Source organism: Notothenia rossii (genome assembly GCF_949606895.1).
Source record: "Notothenia rossii genome assembly, chromosome: 1".
NCBI classification, from domain to species: Eukaryota; Metazoa; Chordata; class Actinopteri; order Perciformes; family Nototheniidae; genus Notothenia; species Notothenia rossii.
In genome coordinates, this window is record NC_136912.1 from 10,127,146 (window position 1) to 10,151,146 (window position 24,001).

At 39.1% G+C, this 24,001-nt stretch overlaps 2 protein-coding genes across 2 annotated transcripts in view; both read left to right on the forward strand.

Moving 5' to 3' along the window:
- Positions 1 to 6,755, forward strand: part of ears2 (glutamyl-tRNA synthetase 2, mitochondrial) — an 11,778-nt gene extending 5,023 nt beyond the window's left edge. Inside the window, exons 6-10 of the mRNA XM_079671578.1 lie at positions 760 to 868; positions 954 to 1,104; positions 1,714 to 1,844; positions 2,397 to 2,532; positions 6,490 to 6,755. Coding sequence (XP_079527704.1) covers positions 760 to 868; positions 954 to 1,104; positions 1,714 to 1,844; positions 2,397 to 2,532; positions 6,490 to 6,585 — 623 coding nt within the window. The 3' untranslated portion in view covers positions 6,586 to 6,755. The remainder of the gene's footprint in view (positions 1 to 759; positions 869 to 953; positions 1,105 to 1,713; positions 1,845 to 2,396; positions 2,533 to 6,489) is intronic.
- Positions 6,756 to 6,895: 140 nt separating this feature from the next.
- On the forward strand, positions 6,896 to 19,646 carry LOC307045557 (ADP-ribosylation factor-binding protein GGA2-like). Its single transcript, XM_079691291.1, has 16 exons — positions 6,896 to 8,224; positions 8,989 to 9,073; positions 9,901 to 9,976; positions 10,627 to 10,725; positions 11,809 to 11,932; positions 12,599 to 12,699; positions 12,776 to 12,856; positions 13,186 to 13,323; positions 14,699 to 14,912; positions 15,024 to 15,203; positions 15,563 to 15,627; positions 15,709 to 15,821; positions 16,663 to 16,895; positions 17,030 to 17,197; positions 17,919 to 18,031; positions 18,700 to 19,646. The coding sequence occupies exons 1-16, from the start codon at positions 8,182 to 8,184 to the stop codon at positions 18,808 to 18,810; spliced, it is 1,944 nt and encodes a 647-aa protein (XP_079547417.1). The 5' UTR covers positions 6,896 to 8,181; the 3' UTR covers positions 18,811 to 19,646.
- The last annotated feature ends 4,355 nt before the right edge of the window (positions 19,647 to 24,001 follow it).

The following is a 24,001-nucleotide window of genomic DNA, read 5'->3' on the forward strand; positions in this document are numbered from 1 at the left end:
CTACTTTTGATTATAGTGTTGCACATTTATTCAAAATTAAATCAAAATCAATTATGGGCTAATGCAATATTCAAATGGAAGGACGTGCAATATTTTTTACCTGCAAAATATGTGTATATCATATTCTGACTAAAGTATTGTGATGCTGCAGAGATTTCCTCACCTATAAGTCTTATCAGAATCAGAATCGGTTTTATCACCAATTAAGTTCAGGAAGAATTTCCTTTGGTGTAAATGGTGCATACAAAGATACAGAAAGAAGAATACGTTGTTTTTAAAATGAATAAATAAAAAGAGAAAAAAAAGTTACTATTGTAAAAAAATGTTTTAAATATATTTTAAGTACTAATGTAAAAAATAAAGACAATATTATAAAAATATAAATATGTAAGAAACTGAGTACAGTAAAATAGAAAAGGACAAATACTATATTCAAAGTGGAGAGGTGTGCAGATTTAAAGAGAGGTAGTGTGGAGCAGAAATGTGTAAATTGTTAAAAGAGCATATTGTGCATTAATGTAATGCATATTATTTTTAATACAGATTTAATCAAATATATTTGTTTGGTTCTGATCCTCTTAAAAGAAACCACACAATGATCATTTTAAATATATCCTTCAATGATGCAAAATGATTCCCCCCTCCAATATCGTGAATAATATCGCAGTTGCAATATCAGTATTTGCAATAGTTATACTTTTCCATATCCCTTAGTCCTAGTCGATTGCATGCTTCTTAATGATTGAACTCTCTTTACAGCCATTGGAATTGGGCGGAGGATAGATGAGCTGATCGCCGAGTTTAATCCTTCAAAGATCACGACACATTCTGCGCTCTTAGACCTGGAGAAACTCCCAGAGTTCAACAGGTGAGTCTGAGTCTGTGTCTCTGTCCGTCTATCTTGTGCTGTATTTCTGTTCCTATAAAGAAAGTCATCTGTGTGGTTGTGGCAGAATTCACCTGCAGCACCACATAGAAGATGAGGGGCAGTGTGCGACGCTGATTAAAGGTCTGCAGGCACAGATCCAGCAGGTGTGTGGAGAAGAGATGCAGGAGGAAGTCCTGCAGGAGGATTACATCAGACGGGTGCTGCACCTTCGTAAGGTAACTAACAGCAGACTTTACACATTAGTATTCATACGATGTTGCTGTGTGTTCAAATGATATATTTGAACACACGGCCCACAACCTCATTTTATGTGGCCCGCAAGAGCTTGCAAAGAATATAATAGACAATTGTGTAATTGTTGAATATTTGCTTTCAATTATTTGCCCAAGAATTCTGCTTTCAGACGTAGTTGTTTATGAAGTTATTACCTAAACTGATAATAATCTAATGCAGAGCCAATAATGTAATATAATACATTCTTTAATATATATAATATATTTATATATGTATACTTGTATAGTCTTAAAGTTACAACCGGCCCTTTGAGTGCAACCATAATGCTGATGTGGCCCGCAATGACATTTAGTTTGACACCCCTGCGCTAGACGCTGAAAGATTGTTAATATAGTAAGCGTGATGAAACTGTATTGATGCAAAAAAGTGATCCATGTTTTCAGAATTACTAACTCGATAACATTTCTATTTTGTTTTGACCCTTTGTCTTCCCCTAAGGGACTCTCAATGTGGCCTCTGCTCTTATGTGTTAGCACTGCTCCACACGTGTGTCTCCACTCAAACTGAAGCTGTCCTCTTCCTCTCTGCAGGGTCACATCTCCTCTCTGAAGGAGCTTGTCGGTCCCGCCTACTCTTACCTGTGGGTTCGTCCGTCTGTCTCCAGCCAGCAGGTGGCAGCGATCACTGCAGAGGCTCAACACATCGCTGCTTTAGTGCTCAAGTATGTCGAATTTAAAGTCTCCAACTACACGTTTAAATGTGGTGGAAATACTCAAATACTATACATGTAACTGTGCTTTTGGGTTAGATGGTGAAAGGCCTACAGTTTTACAACCACATTGTTTAGTGCTTATATATGATATTATATATTAGATAACATTATTTGGCACATTGTTTTAAGTATTTTTGCACATTATTATATTTGGATTTTGGATGAATAGCTTGTTTTTTCTGGAAAGTTTTACTGGAGTTTATTGTTTAATAAATCATCATTTTTCAATTGGAACCAAAAGACAGTCAGAAACTCACATGACCTCATGTGGCTTCAGAAAGTTTATAACCCAAGATTAGATTTAGATGATAACTGTGTGTGTGTGTGTGTGTGTGTGTGTGTGTGTGTGTGTGTGTGTGTGTGTGTGTGTGTGTGTGTGTGTGTGTGTGTGTGTGTGTGTGTGTGTGTGTGTGTGTGTGTGTGTGTGTGTGTGTGTGTGTGTGTGTGTGTGTGTGTGTGTGTGTGTGTGTGTGTGTGTGTGTGTGTGTGTGTGTGTGGCAGGTTGATAGCAGAGTGCGGCGAGGAGCTCACGGTGGATCGACTCAATAAAGATCTGAAGACTCTGGTGAAGCAAACGAAAGGCCTCAAGTACGGAGAAGTGATGAAGCTTCTGCGCCTGGCTCTCAGCGGTCTGCAGGTACCTGAAGGCACCATGGTCGTTTATAAACTGTAATACAAACATCACAGGGTGTTCTACCTGACATTGGATTAGCAGTAGTGTTAATTCCGTTGACTAAAGCTATGACGAAATATGTTCGTCAACTACCTTTTTTCCCATGACTAAGACGAGACGATGACGAGATGGCACTGACGTCAGTAAACAATAACTAGCGAAATCATCATGCAATATTGTTGACGAAAAGTGACGCGACGAAAATGTAGTTTACTAAATAAAAACTTTGCTAAAATCTCTCTTTACTTTCGTTGACGAAAAATGAGGAGACTAAATATTATCAAAGATAACGTTACATCTCTGATAGTCAGTTTTTCTCCCAGGAGTTCCATTTCCGGTGCTGCGGCTGGGCAGCAGCTGTGTGTCTGTGCTGCGCGCGGCGGTACATTTGAATTACACCGGGCAGCGGCACACTATGAACGGTCAGGAAGACTCGGATCTCAACAGGGCTTGGAAGCAGTGGTCGCGTTAACCGAATATGTCCCCCCCCCCGTTAGCGCGAGTGATTGACAAGTTCTGTACAGACTCGACGGGTAATAATGGATTATGACGGAAATGTTACGATCCTGTCCGTCAAAATGAATGACAACGAAAAAGTCTAACGCCACCACTGCCTGGGAGAAAGAAACGAGGCGATATTTGGGCCCATTTTCGCTACCATGAGGCGGAGGAAAAAAGCAAATGCATTGTTTTATCAGAAGGGAAGCGATGTGGCCATAACACAGCTGATAAAAACACCACAAACTGACCTGATACTCTCAAAGCTGCTTTCTTAATCATTCAACCTGTGGTTTTCATCAAATAAGGACAAGATATCATCTTATTGTGAAATAAGTTTGACTAAAATGACAAATTATTGGTTTTGGCTAGACTAGTTTGACTGAAATGTTGTATATAATCTGATGACTTAAAAAGACTCAAATGTCAACAGTTTTCATTAACAAAAAGTAGACTAAAATAGTTAGTTTACTTTGACTAAAATAAGACTAAAATGCTCAGACTTTTAGTCGACTAAAACTTGACGAAATAAAAACAGGATGAAGGTGACTAAATACGACTAAAACTAAAAAGGACATTTGACACAGGACTAAGACTACGACTAAATAAAAAAATAGCTGACAAAATTAACACTAATTAGCAGAGGCAGTTAGTTTTGAATTTCAACTTTCTTTAACCAAGAGCTTCACCAGCAGCTCTGTTTGTGAATTTATTCAATCCTTCTACATTTCCTGATCACAGAAAAGACAGTAGGCTTTAACTAAAACTTCCTGCTTTGATTGGCCTTAAAATAAGTTGATGTTTGATGTATGAACCTGTTGAGCTACTTCTAAAAATACTGGCAGCACCCCTCCTTCTGTACATTTCTCAGACCAAGCGATTGTTCTATAAACAGCATCAGTCAAACATAAAATAGCGCTTCTGCCTGAAACCAGGTTTTTATTTAAAGGAGAACTCAAACAATTCTATAAATCAACATCTGCCTAACTACAGGAGAAAGACAGTGAACTGGTCTTGAGCAACAAAAGACACAATCCGTCCTTAAAGGCCCGGACACACCGGGACGATTTCGGCCGTCGATAGATGTCTGGCCGCCCAAAAAGAAATCACTCTGATTGGCGGTTCAGCTTAGCGAATCAGTGCATGAGAAGCGAAACGGAAGTGAAGAAGGCACACACAGACGGCTATTATTTTTCATTTTCCAGTACCGCACTAAACATGTTTTCGATTATAAGTCGTTATGTGAAACAGTCTGTGATGGACGAGAGTGAAAACGGAACGCACGCTATTTGTTGTTTGTATCAGCAGTCTGTCTTCCGGTTGCCTCTTTTGAATGACGAATACACACTACCGCCGCCTGCTGGTAAGTGCGTACGTGCTACTTGGCCGTCGGCTGAAGTCTTTGCGGTGTGTTCCAGTGCGACTTTTTGGCCAATAACAATCGGGTCCATCGGGACGTGTTCTTTGGTGTCAGTTCGGTGTGTCAGAGCCTTTAGAACCACAAAACACCCCTTCAGAAACAAGGCAAGGCCACACTTCAATGCAGTTTAAAGGTCACATGTCCTGTTTTTCTGGTTATTACCCGTCCCCTTGTGTGTTATGAAGGTTTGTCTGCATGTAAACGGTCTGCAGAGTCACAAACCCTCAAAGTACACCCTGTAGCGAGTAAAACTCTAACACAGAAAAGACCTGTCTTTGCTACCCCAGAACGCCTCGTTGGAGATTTCTCTTTTTCCATTGTTTACTTCTTGGGTATAGTGACGTATTTCGGGTAATGACGTAACGTAACGGCTCCGCAGATTGGTCCAAATGGTCCGTTACGTAACGTCCGCGGAGCCGTTACGTTTGGACCAATCCGCGGACTTCCTCACACACACACACTCGGCGGGACGTTGCGAGGCTCGCTGCTGCGAGGAGCGGGACAGTGTGAGCCGGCTCACTGGTGTGGGGTCGGCGAGACAGCGAGACACCGCGGAACTCAGCCTGAGCACACACACAAACTGCCAGCCAGACTGCGGGTGTGTGTGTGTGTTTGGGGCTGGGTTTTGCTGTGTCTCGCTGTCTCGCAGGCGGCCACTGGGCTCACAGGGAGGGGGGGGGGGGGGTCAGGAGCTCCAACAAGCTCCAACAAGCTGTGTAGGACAGAGAGTGAATACACATACTATACAGAGATGCTGTCTGAGAAACCAATGTGAGTTTGGAAAATTGCACAATATAATAAATCTATTTTAGTAGACCTCAACAATGGAATTATGATCAGTAGAAATGGCCATGACATGGGAACTTTAAGAACATGCTTTCCGGCACCGATGTTGAACAATTCTTATTATTGACAATTCACGTCATATTCCAGCTGCTTTGAGCAAAAGGATTGCAAACAACATTCTAAAACTCTCCAGAACTGGGAGAAGTAGGATGAATCCAGTGAGCAAAGTGTACATGTCTGGGGAAATGTTCATGGAAAAAGCAAAAAGAAACTACATATGAAGGAGCTGCACAACATCTGATACATTAAGAGTGAGATCACATGCATGAGTTTCTGTCTTTGCTACAAGTTTGAAAATGATTCAAATCTGGTGGTTAGAAATAAGTTAGCTTGTATGACATCAGCAGCCCACTCCTCATCTCAGCTTGACTCAAGACTATGTTGATGGTTGAGATGTAATGTGGGTCATGTAGCCGCAGTGTGGCAGAAAAACAGCTCCAGAAAAACTCTCCTAACTGTTATTATATAATTCAACCAGTCCTCAAGTGATTTGGAGTCTGCCGTTTTGTTCAGTCCCCTCAAAATGTTTGTGCTATTATCTAGGTAAAAGCTTGGGAATCATTTCATTCATTACCATTAGTTGCAAAGACAGGATGGGCTCTTCATTTAAGAACCATTTTGAGGACCTCAAATCAAATCTAGCTTTTCCTTCTGCAGACTGCACTTAAAGTTAACAAATGAAATGGTTCTGTTTGTTTTTCTAGAAGCTTACTTTTGTATTTGCTTACCTCAAGAACACCACATCCATGTCACATTATTACTCTTAGAGGAACTGATAAAATCCTTCAATCTTTATTACAGCCAACCCCGCGATTTTCATTTCTGCAATTATATTTGCAAACACCAACTAAGCAAATATAACATTTATTTTGCTGTCAAATCTTGCAGGACTATTATCTCACATGTCCCCCTTTTATTTTTAAACATCTTTCCATGGCATGACTGAGCTAAACCCTAGACTAGCACATTTCAAAATGCTAGTGATGACTCAAGCCTCAGAAAACCTACATTCACCGCAGTAACTGTGCAGATATTCACAGAGAAATCTTGAAAGAGGAAGTAGAAATGGATTGCTTTTCCTGTCTGTTTCTTGCTGTGTGGTTTGATTGCATTACCTCTCTGACCCCTGACCCTCTGTTTGTCCTCTGATCCTGCAGCAGGGGCCCAGTGTTGCGGAGATGATGGTGTGTTTGGGACCCGAAGAGATCAGCCATCGATTCCAGAAACTTCTGCCATTTTCAGAGACGAGTTAAAGACTGGACATCGTTACGCCTGCAGAATAAAAACTGTTGTTAAAGACCTGTGTGATTCTGCCAAAGCTCACTGGGACACGTTGAAAACATCCCAGTGAGAGGACTGGACTTGGACAATACTTGAATTATTATAAATATTGTGTAAAAGAGATAAAACATTTACCACGTGGTCTACTTGTTTTTTTGGTTCTGAGAGACTTTACAGGACCAGGTGACAGCCAAGGATGGGAAGTACCGTGGTCTTTTTATGCAAATCATTTTACCAAGCTACAACAGACAGATGTGCTTTACAGTCTCAATTAAACGTTTTGAAGAAGAGAAACATTGCATTGCATAAAATTAAAGTAAATGTATAATACCTGAAAATAGATTTTATTGATCCTATTGTAGAAAATTGTTTTGTTACCGCTGCATGTTAACAAGGCGTTGCATAAATAATCAAACCGTAATCATACAGATTACAGTAGAAAGAGATGTATCTAAAGAATAAAAGCACAATGTAAAATATAAAAAGAAGTTGGAATACTCTACTCCACATGTGTCAAACTCAAGGCCCGGGGCAGAGTCATAGAGAGAATCTATTTATCTCTCTAGGGCTCTGGCCCGGGGGCCAAATCAGGCCCGTGGTGGATTTAATTTCGGCCCGCAGGATCATTTCAAATTACTATTAGATCTGGCCCGCCGGTATATTGCATGCACACCATCCTGAGGGTTTCCTCAGCTCAGAGCCTGAGCCCAAACATTGATGAACTTGCACTCGAGATGAGAGGCCAAGTATCTGCTTGAACTAGCATCACAGAGCAGCACACTGAGTTTACATGGATGTTTCCTTCTGCACTTTGTTTCTTGAGACAACAGGGCATGTTTGTTTTTTTCTTTGAGGGAAATAGTCTTTTTGAAGCTGCTGTTGGCCTGTGTAAAAATGTAATCATAAGAAATGACTCTGTAAAAGGTGCAGATAGAGCCATACGAAATGAATGCAACTGAAAGTTCCAGGTTTAATATGTGCAATAAGTTCATTTCAATACGTTTTGCAATAAACATTGAACCAGTCCGGCCCTCGACTAGTTTTGGCCCACTGTGTATTTGAGTTTGACACCCCTGCTCTAGTAGATCAATCTGTTACTAAAAAAAACAAAAAACTTAAAATATACATAATTAAAAACAAGTAGACATGTTAATACATTATTAGATTAGATTGACTTCAATAATCCAAAGCAGCATGTAAACAATTCATTGCACATTATGTGAATATGAAAAATATTAGAAAAAATAAAACATAACTAAAAAGTAAAATATACACTATTAGGGGACAATTCCATTTTACTAAATGTAAAAGACTAGAATGTTATTTAAGACAACTATGTACGCTATTTTAATAAGTAGTTTCTTTCTCCCACTGTAGTGTATGTGTGTGTTTGCGAGTGTGTGTGTGTGCGTGTAATATAATTTGTGTGTCAGGAGTGTGACGGGGTGTGAGTGTCACATGTCTCTGCAGACAGGCTGCAGTTTGACACCTCCGCTCCCCCAGAAGGACGCACTCACAGCCGCTAGTGAACCGCAGCACCCGCAGGGGAACCGAGGAGAACCGAAGACATGGCGACCGGAGACAACACGGCAACCTTTGAGTCATGGCTCAGTAAGTAAACGGGAGAAAATAACTCAAATGTGTTGTTTTTCTTAGCTTCTTACTTGTTTATCCAACGTCTCATCATCACGTATTTGAACTTTTTAACGCAGCTGTTAACTAACTTGTCTAGTGACGCCAGTTGTACTTGTGTTTTCATAATATCGCGATACTTTGGCGAATTCATTCTGAATGTGTTCATGTTTTTAACTTTAATTAAATGAGTTTGTGCAGAAAGCTTCAGCAGGAAGTTGGTTACGTGCGCGTACCCGACGAGCGCTCTATATATGTATGCACTCCTGACGTGAACGCGCATTCTGGCAAAACATTTTTGTAAAACTTGATGAACTTTCTTTTTTATTTATTTTAAAGTAGGAATACTAGTATGGAAAAATACACATTTAGGAATGAAAGAACTGCATTTAAACATATACTCATCAAACCTCATCATTCAGGTTATTTATTAAGCAACATTTTATATATTACTGGTCTTTTGAAACATCAGTTGAACAAAACAAGCTTAAAAAATGACACAATTTCAACCTTAAACAAGTAAATGAAAGGAAAAGTGAATCTATTGTTACACTCCACATCTGGAAAGTATACTTAGCACACCGTACAGTATGTATCGTTTCCCTGTTTTTCTGTGTGTTTCATTTTCACTTCCTCATCAAAGTTATTTTTCTTGTTGCATGTATTTAATAAAGTTGTGGCATATTTTGAACATGTCTTTGGGGTCGTTTAACCTTTTTTCTCTGGTGTCTTTTTGGTTCCAGACAAGGCCACTGACCCCAACAATGAGCAGGACAGATGGGACTGCATCCAGAGCTTCTACCAGCTCGTAGACCAAGAAACTGATGGGTAAACTGAACAAGATTCTCTTTAATTGTACCTACTCCATGTGCTGCATGGGCTAACGTTTTCAAGGAAGGCCTCGTGCTTCTATAAGTTAACGCAATTTTAGGGTTTGAGAAAGAGTTACTTCACGTCCATGTTGCCATCACACCTTCTCAGTTTCAAGACTGTGCAAGAGGAAGGAGGAAGTCTGCAGCACCTTTGACACTTTTGACCCTTTTAATATGAATGTAACGTTAATTAAAAGCAAGTCTAGTTACCAATTAGCACTTACTGTAAGTAGGAACTAGGGCTGGGCAATATGACAGTAGGAGAGGGATACACCAAGATGAAGAGAATCTTTGGTTATATTATTACCGATCATTTGCACAGTATTTATTCCATTCTTTTAAAATGAAAGACGAAGAAAACCGGCAGGAAAGATCGAGCATAATCTTTTATTTGGGGACATATCGCCCACCCACTCCTTTCGTGGTTCTGAACGTCATTGTTTGTATCTTATTACAAATATTTGAGTTTAATTGACAAGAAGTTGACAGGAAAATAAACAGCGTGAGTGTTGTTCTGCTTTAATTCATTAGACATGCATCAGAAACAGTTATCAACGCCTCAGTAGCTTTCAGTGAGGCATTAGCGTCTATAGCAAGAATATACTGTATGTTAAATTCACTTTTCAAGCTTTTTATTCCTATCTATTAGCTTAACTCAAGCATGGCAATGTGTGGAAGCTATGGGAAAAGTACTTATTTGATTGTCAGCATAACATGTTCTTTGCTCTCGCTCTACTCAGGCCTTGAAATGTGATTTTAAATCTAATTTGTTTCTACTTTTAGACCACAGGTAGCCATTCGCCTTCTTGCCCATAAAATCCAGTCGCCACAGGAGAAGGAGTCTCTGCAGGCTCTCACTGTGAGTATCACATGTCTTCATGTTATTCACAGTTTAATTTAATCTATTGTTAAATATCCTGGTTGTTCGTCTGGGAAGTCCCCAGAAGCAGCAAGCCACTACTTTAGCCCTACTTTTTATATTTGAACCATACATTTAATAGTAAGTTACAGGAAATACAATATACATCTAGTTTGGTATATGTGTTCACGTGCAGTAAGTAGACATGGGTTTTCATTTAATGCAATTCATCACGGGTTACACACGGTCATCTATAAGGTTTACGGACCAATCATTAAGAAACAAAGGCCTTTGTTTTAACGCTGGGGGGGGGGGGGGGGGTCCTGTGGAAAATATCTGTGACTAACTTTTATCACAAGAAGCAAGTGACGAGGGGGATTTAATCTGCATATTGAATCTGCTGTGAAAGCTAAGGTATTTATCATTCAGTCATGTATACATCAAAGAGATATGCAGGGTAATTCAAAATGAAAGGAAGCTTCATGTCCCTAACGTTATGTGACATTTAAAGGTTAACCGCGAAAACGTGCACAGACAAATGTCTTTGTTTTTTCTGTCGTGTCAAAGCCAGGAGACTTTCTTTTCTTTCATTTTCACTTCTTGAAAAAGCTTCTGTTGATGATGGTGTTCCATGATTTGGTGCTTTCCAGGTCCTCGAGGCGTGTATGAACAACTGCGGGAAGAGGTTTCACAGCGAGGCCGCCAAGTTTCGCTTTCTGAACGAGCTCATCAAACTGATAACTCCAAAGGTAATCAGGGAGAGACCGGTGGTTCCTGTCTGTGCATTTCAGTTTCATTTCATTTCATTGAGGACATTATCAAATCTCATAGGTAATAATATATGTTTGTTGCTTTGAGTTAATTCAGGCCATATACATCTAAATAATTCAATTGTTTTAACTTGAGATTCGTGTGTGTGTGCTGCGTTTATTTATATGTATAATGAATAATAATAATAATAATAATAATAATAACCTTCATTTATAAGGCACTTTTCAAAACCCAAGTTAAAAGTGATTCATGCAAGACAGCAAAGAGAAACCAACAAATAGTCAAATTAATTAACAAAAACTACGAGATGAAAACTACTATGAAATAAACAGTGAAATTCAAAGATTTTTTTTTACAAAAGTACAAAAACAGTTTGGAGAAGCCGTTTAAAGTCCATTGAAAATATAGAAGACGGCATGAATAAATGTAAAGCTAAAGATTCAAACACTAACTTTAATTCAAATTGATACGTGAAGGAACCACACAAATGCTACACACTATGGCCAAATCCCAAACCACGCCCTACACCCTTCCCCTACACACTACCCCTCCAAGTGCTGTTCCAAAGCAACGAGTGTGGACCGGTGTGGAGGGGGAGTGGCTTATCAAGCCCTCAAACAGCGAGTCTGCAGTGGTGCTGACTTGAGACCGGTCTCTACCTGACCGGAGTCAACGCTGTGTGTGTCCGTCAGGAAACACGCTGTTAACAAGTAGTTCCAGCAAACATCCACTGGTAAACTGCGAAGTTAAAAACCTGTTGATTTACAGACTCTCCTCTCATAAATTCATACTATTGCAATTAAAGTCAATAATGTAATCAATAACTTACTGAGCTCTTTCAGTTAAAAACGTAATAGTTAATTAACAAATAATTGAATCTACTAAACAACATAAATATGCATCATATTAATATGTACACAAATATATTGATTAAATAGAAAAGTAATGGAACAATACCGATCAACATGAATACGAGTTAAAAAGCTAATACATGTTTTTTAAAGTTGCTCTCTGAGGAACAACAGTGATGTGACTAAAGTGGTGAATGTTTGGTTGAGCAGTACTTTGGAGCGTGGACTCCTCAGAAAGTGAAGGACCGAGTGACGGAGATCCTGTACGGCTGGACTCTGTGGCTCAAAGAAGAACCAAAGATCCTCGAGGCCTACGGCATGCTCAAGAAACAAGGTCAGGGTTCAGCATGCACTAGAAAACTCTTATTGTCATCTGCACAAAGCTACAGTGTAGAAATGGCAATGACAATCTTCTGACCTGAGCTCCTCCAACAATCCAACATATATAATAAAATATTATTCTCGTGATATATTGGCCCGTACATACATGGTGTTTGTAGTTGTTTTGATTGGATCTACTGTAAGTGTAAAGTGCCAACTCATATTTGATTAAGGGCCTTATTGTTTGCACCACTATTTAAATATGCAACTTCAAATTCGCCTTTTTGTTTGTTTGTTTTGATTCCAACTTCATGAGTAGTCTGGAGATGTACTGAATAGTTCAAAGCCTTATTTATAATGTTGAATCAAACTTTTACACTGATACAGATAAAGATTTGGCTAAACTAATATAAGTAGTAATGGGTTGTTTCCAGAGTTACATTACAGTGTGTTGAATTGTCCAAAACTCTTAACATTTGTTGCGAAAAAGCAGTTTCGAAAATTGAAATGAATTCAACATTTTGATTTTGTTTCGATTTTTTTTTTTTTTAGGGTGATCTCATAATACAAAGTGACATTAGACATTGTATTTACTTAAAAAAAGATATCACATGCAGGCCTACTGGTATGTTCTTTTCCCAACTTTTAAACCATATAACCCTTCATTTTGTTATTTCAGGTATTGTAAAGAAAGACCCCAAACTGCCGGACACATTAATAATGGCGCCTCCGACACAGAGAAATAAAGAGTCCGTTTTTGACCAGGAGGACAAAGCCACGGTGAGTCAGTTTGTTTAATATCTGATGATGTAACATTAACTTTCATCACACTAAAGCTGTGTTTCCGTGTCCTCAGTTATTAGCCAGACTGTTGAAAAGTGCTCGTCCTGAAGACCTGGAGACGGCCAACCGACTCATTAAGAGCACCATCCAGGAGGTTAGCAGTGCTGCATCTGATCTGTTCATGCAGGCATTTCTGATTGTATGAGTTTGATATTCATTTGTTTGTGTGTGTGTGTGTGTGTGTGTGTGTGTGTGTGTGTGTGTGTGTGTGTGTGTGTGTGTGTGTGTGTGTGTGTGTGTGTGTGTGTGTGTGTGTGTGTGTGTGTGTGTGTGTGTGTGTGTGTGTGTGTGTGTGTGTGTGTGTGTGTGTGTGTGTGTGTGTGTGTGTGTGTGTGTGTGTGTGTGTGTGTGTGTGTGTGTGTGTGTGTGTGTGTGTGTGTGTGTGTGTGTGTGTGTGTGTGTGTGTGTGTGTGTGTGTGTTAGGAGCAGGAGAAAGCAGAGAAAGTGACAAAGCGAGAGTCTGCTCTGCAGGATGTTGAGAGCAGCACCAAACAGCTCCGAGAACTCCTGCAGCAGAACACCATCACCGGAGCGACGCTACAGCCCAGCGACGACATGAAGGTCATTGCACATCATACACATCACACAGATCACACACATCACACCAGAGATGGCAATAGTACTCACATCCTTTACACAAGTAGAAGTACAGACACTCATGTTTAAATACTCTGATAAAAGTAGAAGTACTGACTAAACTTCTTTACTCAAGTAAAAGTAAAGAGGGCTTTGAAATGTACTTAAGTAAAAAGTACCCATAACTAGCAGCTGTTTTAAAGAGTACCTGACCTCCCTTTATATTAATAGAACAATAATGTCATTGTTAGCTAATGAATGTTTCCATGCTGAACAACGGCAACATGACATCGTTTTCATTGGTCCCTCTTCTTTAGAGAAGACCAGGAAATGATGGATACACGGATCGTGTTCAAATCAATAGGCACGCAATGACTCTAAATAATAATGATCACGCCACCAAACACACATTCAAACTAAAGGAACCAGCCTGTTTGGAAAATGTAAGAAGTAGAAAGTACAGGTATTTGTGTTCAACATGGAAGAAGTAGTCAGAAAAAGAAGTAGTGGAGTAAAGTACTGATGCCAGAAAAATGTACTTAAGTATAGTAACGAAGTATTTGTACTCCACTACTTCCCACCCCTGCTTAATAATCATCTTACACAGAGACACAGATATAAAGCAGCTGTTCAGGGCAGACCACAAAAGCTAGATTGGTTGCGAGTCCTGGTTCTGTGTCGCCCTCTACTGGCTGTTTACTTTGAGAGTTCACACACCAACTTCGCTGAAAATGTAAAATCACAAAACACTGATTTGTGATTTTTTTCTGGTCAAAAGTTGCATCACTTTTAAATAAAATAAATGCTGTTGTAACAAGAGTTATATGTGACCCTGATAGCACCGTATTGAATGTAATTTTCTACGTAAGAGCTTATACTTCGTTTTTTTTTAAATAAGATTTATACAAGTACACCTGTTGTCATATTTAATGAGATCATGACCCTCAAGAAATATAAAAAGATCCTCAACAAAACCTCAGTGAAGTAATTTACTTGATTTAATTATTTAGTATTTTAATATTAAATCAACTTTCTTTAATAAATGTGCCTCACATTTTTGCAAATTTTTGACCACAGTAGAAAACAATATATTTATATATAATTTGTTGTCGGATACATTTTTTTTTTTTTTTTTAAAGTGCTTGAATGATTTAATGTTGGAATGTTTAAGGACTAAAATTAAAGTTATTTTTATATATTATTCCTACATTGATATAGATTATCAAAATAATATATATAAGAATAATACTGTCTGGGCCCAATAAACCTCCAGATATGTTCTCAGAGGATCACATGTTTCCTCTCACTGTGGAGGATAATGTGTTTGTGTGGAAGTGTAACTCATCATTCGTCCCTTCAGGCCCTGTATGAGCGCTGCGACCGGCTGAGGCCCAGCTTGTTCCGCCTGGCCAGCGAAACGATGGACGAGGACGTAGCTCTGGTGCAGATCCTGGCGGCTAACGACGAGCTAACACTTGTAGTAAACGATTACAAAAACAAAGTGGGGAAGAGAGAGTGTAACGGCAGAAGAGAAAGAAGCAGAAGTGAGGACGAAGTGGAGCGGAATAATAATGGTAGGCCTGATTTGTTCCCCTTTTTTCATTGTTTCCGTCCCTGGGGAGATAAGTTTGACCTTGTGTTTGGCACTGCTTTGTATTTGAACGGGTTCCCTCTTGTTCCTCCAGCTCCAAAGAGTCCCAGAGAGATTAAAAGCTACCACCTCATCGACCTGTCAGCACTGGACTCTCCACAGACGCACAGAAAAGCTTATTCACCGCCATCTTTTGAATCATCTTCTCCCATGTGTCCCTCTTTCCTGGAAAGTAGCTTTAACTCAGACGCTGAACAGGACTTCAATGAGCCAGGTAGACCTGCAGCTTGCTCCTAGTGCAAAAATAATGTTATTACTGGCTGTTACTTTTCAAGTTTCAAGGCTCTTATTGTCATGTGTACATAGCTACAGTGTAGATATGTACACATGACAATCTTAGGTCACAGGCTACTCCAACAGTGCAACACAATAAAACAGATAACATAGTTAAAATAGAGCAAGTAATACTGCTTATATATATATTAATTAAATTTTATAATGCTGCTTTTTATGTTTTTTACCTTGAATGTGTTCTTATCTCTTATGACGTAATGTATGTATGTAATGTAATGTAAATGTTCCCGCTGTGAGGCAAATATATCTTTGTGATGTTGTTCTGTCCTGTGATTACAGAGTTAAAGAATAATCACGTCTCAAAACAAGAGACTTCACGGTCGTACTCTGAAGATCTGCTGCAGGTGAGGCTCCGATGTTACGTTAAAGAGTTTAACTGAGATTTTATTTCATGTGTTTAACACCGTTAATTCTTCTTGTTTCAGCTAAACGGAGAGTTTCAGGTGAATCACGCTGAGCAGAACGGAGGCAGAGGCGTCGTTCTGAGAGCCCGTGGATGTGGGGGCAGCAGCGTGACATCGAATGGGACGAATATCTGGTAAAGATGGAGAAAAGAAATACACTTTTGGAGATACAGTAATGCTTTGGTTGTGGCGTACTGTATGTATATTTATATGGAGAAATACAAAAAGTAAAAAATCTACTGATATAGTTTACACTCTAATCCCAATTGTAATTACGATAATGTGCTGGTGAATAATTTGTATTTAAATGATTATGGGAGGATAGACAGTGAAAATACTCTGGGTATAAATATACGTAAAAATACACAATATAAATCCTTCACATAAAATGATGTATAGTAGGACTGTCCAAATCAAGTCAAGACACTAAAAATATAATCCCAGATAACGAGGGAAAGTCAAAGATATATTCTGTAACATAATTACAACATGTTATACTATTATATTTTTATGTAAAATAATCACCTTTTCAAATGTTAATGTAGATACTTAGTTGTATCCTTATCACGATTATTTGTGTTTTGTTGTGCATTAACGTTAATACATACATACAAGTAACTAAGTACATTTACTCAAGTGCTGTACTTAAGTACAATTTTGAGATACTTGTACGAGTAGTTCCATTTTATGCTACTTTGTACTTCGACTCCACTACAATTATTTATTACCTTAAGTTACTAACTGCACCTTTACCAGCTTTGATAACACTTTAATTATCAATAATTATAATCAAAACATATATATTCTTCTGAAATGGGCCATCTTCACAATGACTAGTTTTGGTACTTTAAGTATATTTTGATGCTAATACTTTAGTACTTTTACTTGAGCAACATTTTGAATGCAGGACTTTTACTTGCAACAGAGTATTCCTACACTCTGGTACTAATACTTAATTTAAGTACACAATCTGAGTACTTCTCTTACCACTGCTCAAATGCCATCTTTGTTATATCCTAAACAAATGTTTGACGACGTCTTCTTTCTTCAGGTCGCTCCCTCAGCATCAACAGTTCACAGAGTCAGGATCACTGTCCGAAAATCAGAAACAACTCAGCGAAATGTCGGGATGTCCAGAAAAAAGGAGAGCTTGTTGACACCGCGACTATTAAAAAACATCTTTGTTCCCGTTCACACCATCAAACCCAGTGAGTTCATAAGGAGAAACAGCTGTGTTACTCTGTGTGTTACAGTAATGTTTTCCTACTCCGTAAGATTTCTCTGTTACGTGTTCATTTACTTCTGAATTTACCATCCACTGTCATTTTCTTATTTTTTGTAGGTAATCTTGAGCCGATCACTGTGTATGATCATGGCGGCCTCCACGTTTCTCTACATTTTGCCAGAGACTCTCCTCTGGGTTATCCTGGTGTCGCTGTGGTCGTCTCCTCCACCGTGAACACATCTGCCCTCCGAGTTAAAGACTTCCTGTTTCAAGCTGCTGTTCCAAAGTAGAAAACATAATCTCTTAAAAAAAGGAAATACAATATTAGTTTTTATTTTTTGTGTGTGAGCGAGTATCATCAATATCAGACAGAGGTACAGATCGTTATTGCAGATTTAAACTTGTAAAACGTTGTGAAAGTTTAAGCTACGTTGTTGTTTCAAAACAAACTTTTGAACATGAGGAGCAAGTGGGAATTCAAGCTCATTTTGCACCATCTGATTTATGATTGACATGTTTGACGTGTCTGAATCACATTTATTGCAAAGTATGTTTTTACATACAAATAATCTTTCACAACTCCTGGAAAAGTTAAGAATCACAAAATAGTCTTACCGTGAAATTCATGTTAAAACTAGAGACCATACCCATTATTTAACTTTGCTCAACTTTGTTGGTTTTTATATATCCTCTAGATTTAGCAATGACATTTAATTGTACATTTTTCTAATTGTTTGTTTATTTGAGTATTTTCATATTTAGTCTGTTATACCGTTGTGTGTTTGTCTAATTGTAAAATAACCCATGACGATATCAGATTTAATTTATAGCCACTGACGCCCCCTGCTGAGACACCCACGTCAGATTTTCCATCTCATGAACAATGTGTTATGCACATTCCCACACACACTTTCTTCCTGATCTTTTAGCGGTTTAAGCTGTGCTGTCCTGTTTTCCATTTATGAGTTGAATATCCATATAATTGTCAGTTTATTTCCCCTCTCTCAGACCATGTTAGTGAAGCTTCAGCCGGCCTCTGGGACTCACCTTCCTCCGTACAACCCTCTGCTGCCTCCACCTGCCGTCTCTCAGGTCCTCCTGCTGGATAACCCTCAAAAGGTGAGTTAACAGGGCGGTTGAATTACATTAGACCCACCACACACACACACACGCACGCACGCACGCACACACGCACGCACACACACACACAGATATCCTAACCTTAACCATAACCAACACATGCCTAACCCTTACCCTAACACTAACCAAGTCTTCACCCTAAAATTAATTATTCCCCTCATGGGGACCTCCATTATGTCCCCATAAGGGAGGCGAGTCCCCACACGTGACTGTGTGAACAGATTTAGGTCCCCACAAGGATAGTAATGCTAGGACACACACACACACATTTTGTCTCAAAGTTAGATATGTAGCATGCACCAACTATTCAAGTGATATGACATTTGTTATCACTGAATTTTAGTCAAATGTTCTTCTTCTATTCTTTAATTGTATGTGATATTGTTATGGTATACTGTACTATAACATTTTCAAGGCATACTTCATACATCACTATGGATCAGGGTTGGCCTTGCTTCCCTTATGTTCTTATATACAATTTTCGAACATTTCTTCAACGTCCACTTGGACCGAAAGATGAACTGTTTGGATTTGTTATTTTTTTTAAAAGGTCACTGTGACCTCATAAACACAAAGTTCATTTGCTGTTGATCATTGATGTGTTCAGTTATCCAACTCCATGTGTCATGTCTCCCTCTTCTCTTTAGCGAAAGGTGCGTCTACGCTACAAACTGACAATGACACATGGAGATCAACATCTGAATGAGACCGGGGAGATCGACAACTTTCCTGACTGGACCTCTTTGATCAGACACTGAAAAAACGTTGGATACTCGGATTAAAAAACAAAAAAAGATCAGGATCTGAAGAGTAAAGTGAAAAAAAACTGGACAAAAGTGTGGGAAACTTGTGACAACACCTACTGAAGTAACCAAAGAAACAAACTAAAAATATATCTGTACTTTCAGGATTATAAGATAGTGTTTTCTGATACAATAAAGCCAAAATCATCTTGGAAGGATAGAAATTACTCTAAGAGCAACTCTTTTTAAAAGATACAAATGTTAAAAGTTCAGGAGATTACTTTCAGTATTTATCTATTCCTGCATTAAAGTGCAGTTTGATAATAAGGTGTGTATTGAACCAATACTACTGATATGCAGCTGGTTAAATGTCTGCACGTACATTATGTTCAAAGCCTTCTCTCAAAGTGCCTTAAGATGGAAGTTGTGTTTTTAATATGTATTTATTAAGAGTGAGGTTGTCTTAAGGAATACATGTGAGAACATTTTTTATATTTGCGGGTATTGTAGTGCCTTTTCTTTTGCTTCAGGTTCTTCAAGTGTTAAGAAACATAATGGTACCATTGCACTGACATCATGTTGTATACAAGTTGTGTTTTGAGCCCAGAGGAACACATTAGTTGAATCTGAATCACCCATCACTGTCAGAAGTTAAAAACAGGCTGCACTTAAAGTTTGTCAGAATATTTCTGAATGACTTAAAGGTCACTTATTATGCGTAATCCACTTTGTCCATGTCTTTTATACATAAACATGTGTCCCCTCTGTGTGAAGAGATTCTGAAAGTTTCAGGAAAAAAGATGGCCTCTTTCTGTCCTCATACATTTCTATAAAAACCTGTCTGAAAATGAGCTGATCAGATTTTGGCCACTTTGTGATGTCATAACGATTTTTTGACTTGTGTAACCATTAACCAATCACCAACCAAGGCAGTGGCGGCTGGTGGAAATTATTTTAGGTGGGGCTATTGTAATGGTGAATAAACCACACAGGGAACATTTTGAGAAATTAACCCTTAAATTAAATTGCCTACACTATTTCATCGTTGCTGTTGTATGATTGTTGTTTAGCTACGGTATTTAGCGTCTACAGCACCTCCGCTTTTAGGGTTGACGTAGACCCAAACGTCGCCCGGAGGTCCAGCGGTCTTGTTGCGGGAGCTGCTGCACTAGCTAACGCTCCACTAGCTAACGCTACATTAGCAAAACAAACGCTTATTTCTTTTGCAAATGGTGCGGCGGGCTTCAAACACGTTCCCCTCCACTGGTTTCAACCAAGCACTAAATTAGATGTTTTCCAACCAAATACGGTTGAACTGACACTTCCCCATATTAATTTGTAAGTAGATTCGAAGATACATGAGTTTCTGACTGCCGCAAGCTGAAGCTTGGTTGCTAGGTTACTAGCTGGGTGTTCTCCAATAAGGGGCCGGAGGAAACAAAGTTAGTGATTACTAGTTCCATGTTGATTTAATTCAATACAAATTGTTGGGGGGAACTGAAAGGCTATTACCGTACTGGTTACTTTGCAGCCCGTAAATTTCCTCCAAAACACATTTAGACGCTATCGCAACACAGAAGTACCTTTCAAATCCGATCATTTTTAAGACCTTCTAAATCATATTTAAGACCTTTCTTATTTTGTTGGTCATATTTAAGACCTTTTTAAGGCCTTACATTCAGATTATGAAATTTAAGACTTTTTAAGACCCCGCGGGAACCCTGAGGAGACTAAATACGAACATTATGCAGACACAGACGTGATTCAGAAACACAGAAATATTAGAAAACAGACCATTAAGGCAAAACATCTAGTTTGATGGGTGCTGTCAAAACTCAACTACAATAATATATATATGTGTGTGTGTGTGTGTGTGTGTGTGTGTGTGTGTGTGTGTGTGTGTGTGTGTGTGTGTGTGTGTGTGTGTGTGTGTGTGTGTGTGTGTGTGTGTGTGTGTGTGTGTGTGTGTGTGTGTGTGTGTGTGTGTGTGTGTGTGTGTGTGTGTGTGTGTGTGTGTGTGTGTGTGTGTGTGTGTGTGTGTGTGTGTGTGTGTGTGTGTGTGTTTATTTAGCACGGGCACATAGTATCTGTCCCCGGCTGTTTGAAGAGCAAGCATGGGAAACAAAAGACAGTGTTTACCTCTTTGCATCCAGCTAGTCACACAGTTACAATCACACTCCCTGTAATTGACATAATTAATAGATAGTTTAGTTTCTCACCATAATTCGCTGTGGCCCACTGATGTTAACGATCGTAACTGAAAGGCTGCCTGTCAAACGTAAACATTCAGCCACGTGACTCGCAAACTCTCGCGAGAGTTTTACACAAGACGGATCCTTTCTAGCCATAACCCTGCACCGGGAGCTGACATTGTGGCACCCGTGTGATCATCAGATTTGACGACGCTGATTGGCTGAAATTATGTTTCGGAGCCATAGTTTACAGATAGCAACAGTCAGCTGCTAGTGGCTGCTATTGCACTGGTTGAGGGCTCCTCTCTTAGCGCCCAGACGAGAGAGGGTAATGATACACGGGCAAGGCCAGGCAGGAAACATGTGATTTATCAGTAACTTTTTACACATCGTAACACCATTTTAAACGAGATTTTATTGTAGATTATACATTTTACTGATACCAATTATATAATATTTACCTTGTTCATTAAAAAATTCAAATTAAAAAAATATCTCTTTTTTTAAAATTTTAATTATTATTAATTTTAATTTTTAATCGTGGGAAGAGGTGGGGCGGCGCCCCTAGCGCCCCTATGGGCCGGCCGCCACTGAGCCAAGGTACCCCCCCCCCCCCCCCCCACCCCCCCCACACCTTATCACGTGATTCTCCTCCTAGAGCACCATTGTGTTTTTTAAACCAATCATGTATCAGAGGGGCGTGGCCAGCAGCAGCTCATTAGCATTTAAAGCTACAGACACAGAATCAGCACTTTTGAAACAGGGCTGAAACAGAGGGGATTATGGGATGCTGCAATGATCTGTTTGGTATTTCGAGCCAAACACTTCAGAGACATGTTTAGTATAAATCTGAGACCTGTAAAATATTGTTGAAAAATAGTATAATAGGGGACCTTTAAAGCCAAAGTGAATATGTATGTTCTTGGTGTGCCTTATGTCTGTCAGTGCTACAGTGTTTTACCCTGCCATATGTCATAAATACAAATTCTGTCTGTAAGAAAATAAAATTTTAACTTGGTTATTGTGTGTGACTGGGCAAAGCCGCACACACACTATTATTCTGCATCATCTTATTCTTCATCTCCTGCCTAAACGTTGAGACCGCTACTCGTCCCGGAGCGTTGCTACGACATGCACAACAAACTCAAATCAAAACGTGCGGAAGAGAGAAACTTCCTCTGAAAGGAACTTTGTGGTTTTAGCCTTTGCAGACCATTTACATGCACAAACAACCCATATCACACACTACAGGTAAACCCCCCAAAAGCATGGACCCAGAAAATAAAGCGTTAACAAAAGTCCTTTTTTATCTTTGTGGATAAATCCTTCCCATTAGGATAAAGGGTTTTCCGGAAAACCTGCAGCTGAAAACACAGATCAATGAATTTTATTTATCATATTTATTATTTGACATCAGCAGATTAAAATACATGTTTGTTATGTACATATATGTAACAGGGGTGTTAGATAAAGTGCCAAATACCATTTTTACAAAAAACAATAGAAAGAAAAAAGTGATTTGTGGAAGACTATCACACCCATCGTCGTTATCCTGGTCCCACAATGCATTGCTTCAGGTCGAGCGGCCATCTTATTTGGAGGAAGGCTGAAACGCTCAGTGGTTAGTTTGGCACGGTTCACCCCGGGAATCAAACTCACAGCATGGGATGAAGGGATGAATATAGGGTGTTTTTATTTGTATTTAAAGGGACATTTCACCCCAAAATCCAAGTTGTTCCTCTCAACTGTAGTGTGGTTTCTTCTAGATTGTTTTTATGCAAGTTGCCTATTATTTGAGATATAGGCCGTAAAGATGTCTGCCTTCCTCAAAATGTAATACAACTATGAACAATTTTATCGTCACATTTATCATTATGTATTTTTAACTTACTGATTTGTAGTTGTAATGTTTCAGCTTTTGTTACCTTCCTCTTGATGCTAAATTAAATAATATGCAATCGTGTTCTGTCCTTGTCAAATCAACAAATCAACAAATCAATAAAGAAAAAACACGACACTTTGCTTGTGACAAACAATAAATATATTAACAGCAATGTCGCAATTATGTGTGTATTTAAACGTTTTTAAAGCCCAATCTATCTGTGTGTGTGTGCTACAAATACACATACAATTAGATTACCTTCATAAGCATGGCAATTGTAAAAAACAGAATAATTACTAGTCACTTTTTGCACATGCCCTGTTACTGATATTGCTGTATATAATGTGCTGCTAATTGTTTGTTTTAAGTCAAATGTGTGCCATCTGTTTCCAATATATTGAAAATAAAGGCAGAGATTTCTACAGAGAACTCACACAAAAAACAATCTAGATTGATTAACAGCACTACAGGTGAGAGAGAAAAACATTTTTCAAATTGTCTTTTTGGGTTGAACTGTCCCTTTAAACATGAACGGACATCATGAACCAACGAACAACAGGTCAGCCTTTTTCAAAACTGGATTGCAAATGTTTCCACTTGGACGAAACGCTCCATGTATTACTCAGAAATCCAGCATGGCCGCTTTAAGGTCGCTTTAAGGTCGCTCTGTGAGGAACTGTTTGTACACCGGAGCCCAGAGGTGTTCTCAGTTCCCGTCACAACATGGAAGGTTTTTGTATTAAATATAGAGAGACGACAGACACTTTCCACACACTTATTTTTTCTGACAAACTGAGGAAGTTGACATTCTTTAAAACAGTTGTTGGTCGCCGTGTGTGCGAGTGTGTGTGTCTTCCTCACAAAGAGACGGTGACAGAGATGATGGGTAGTATATCTGGAGAACAGGCACACACTTATTTGCATGTACGCATTTCAGGGCGTTGTTTTCTTTTTTTTGATACAAAAGGTTGATAAAACAGCCCCCATCCCCCCCCACGTATTGTCTTATGACCCCCCTCGGTGTGTCCCCTACGGCAGTGATGGATGCACAGACACTCGGTGATGAAGACGTGACGTCGTTCTGTCACGACCAGACGACCGAGACGCCGAAAACAATCTGAGCTGATCGGAG

Coding starts and splice junctions, on each gene's coding strand:
- LOC307045557 (XM_079691291.1), top strand. CDS start 8,182: ATGGCGACCGGAGACAACACGGCAACCTTTGAGTCATGGCTCA. Junction 11,933..12,598: donor CGGCATGCTCAAGAAACAAG/GTCAGGGTTCAG, acceptor TTGTTATTTCAG/GTATTGTAAAGAAAGACCCC. Junction 17,198..17,918: donor GTTTCAAGCTGCTGTTCCAA/AGTAGAAAACAT, acceptor TTCCCCTCTCTC/AGACCATGTTAGTGAAGCTT.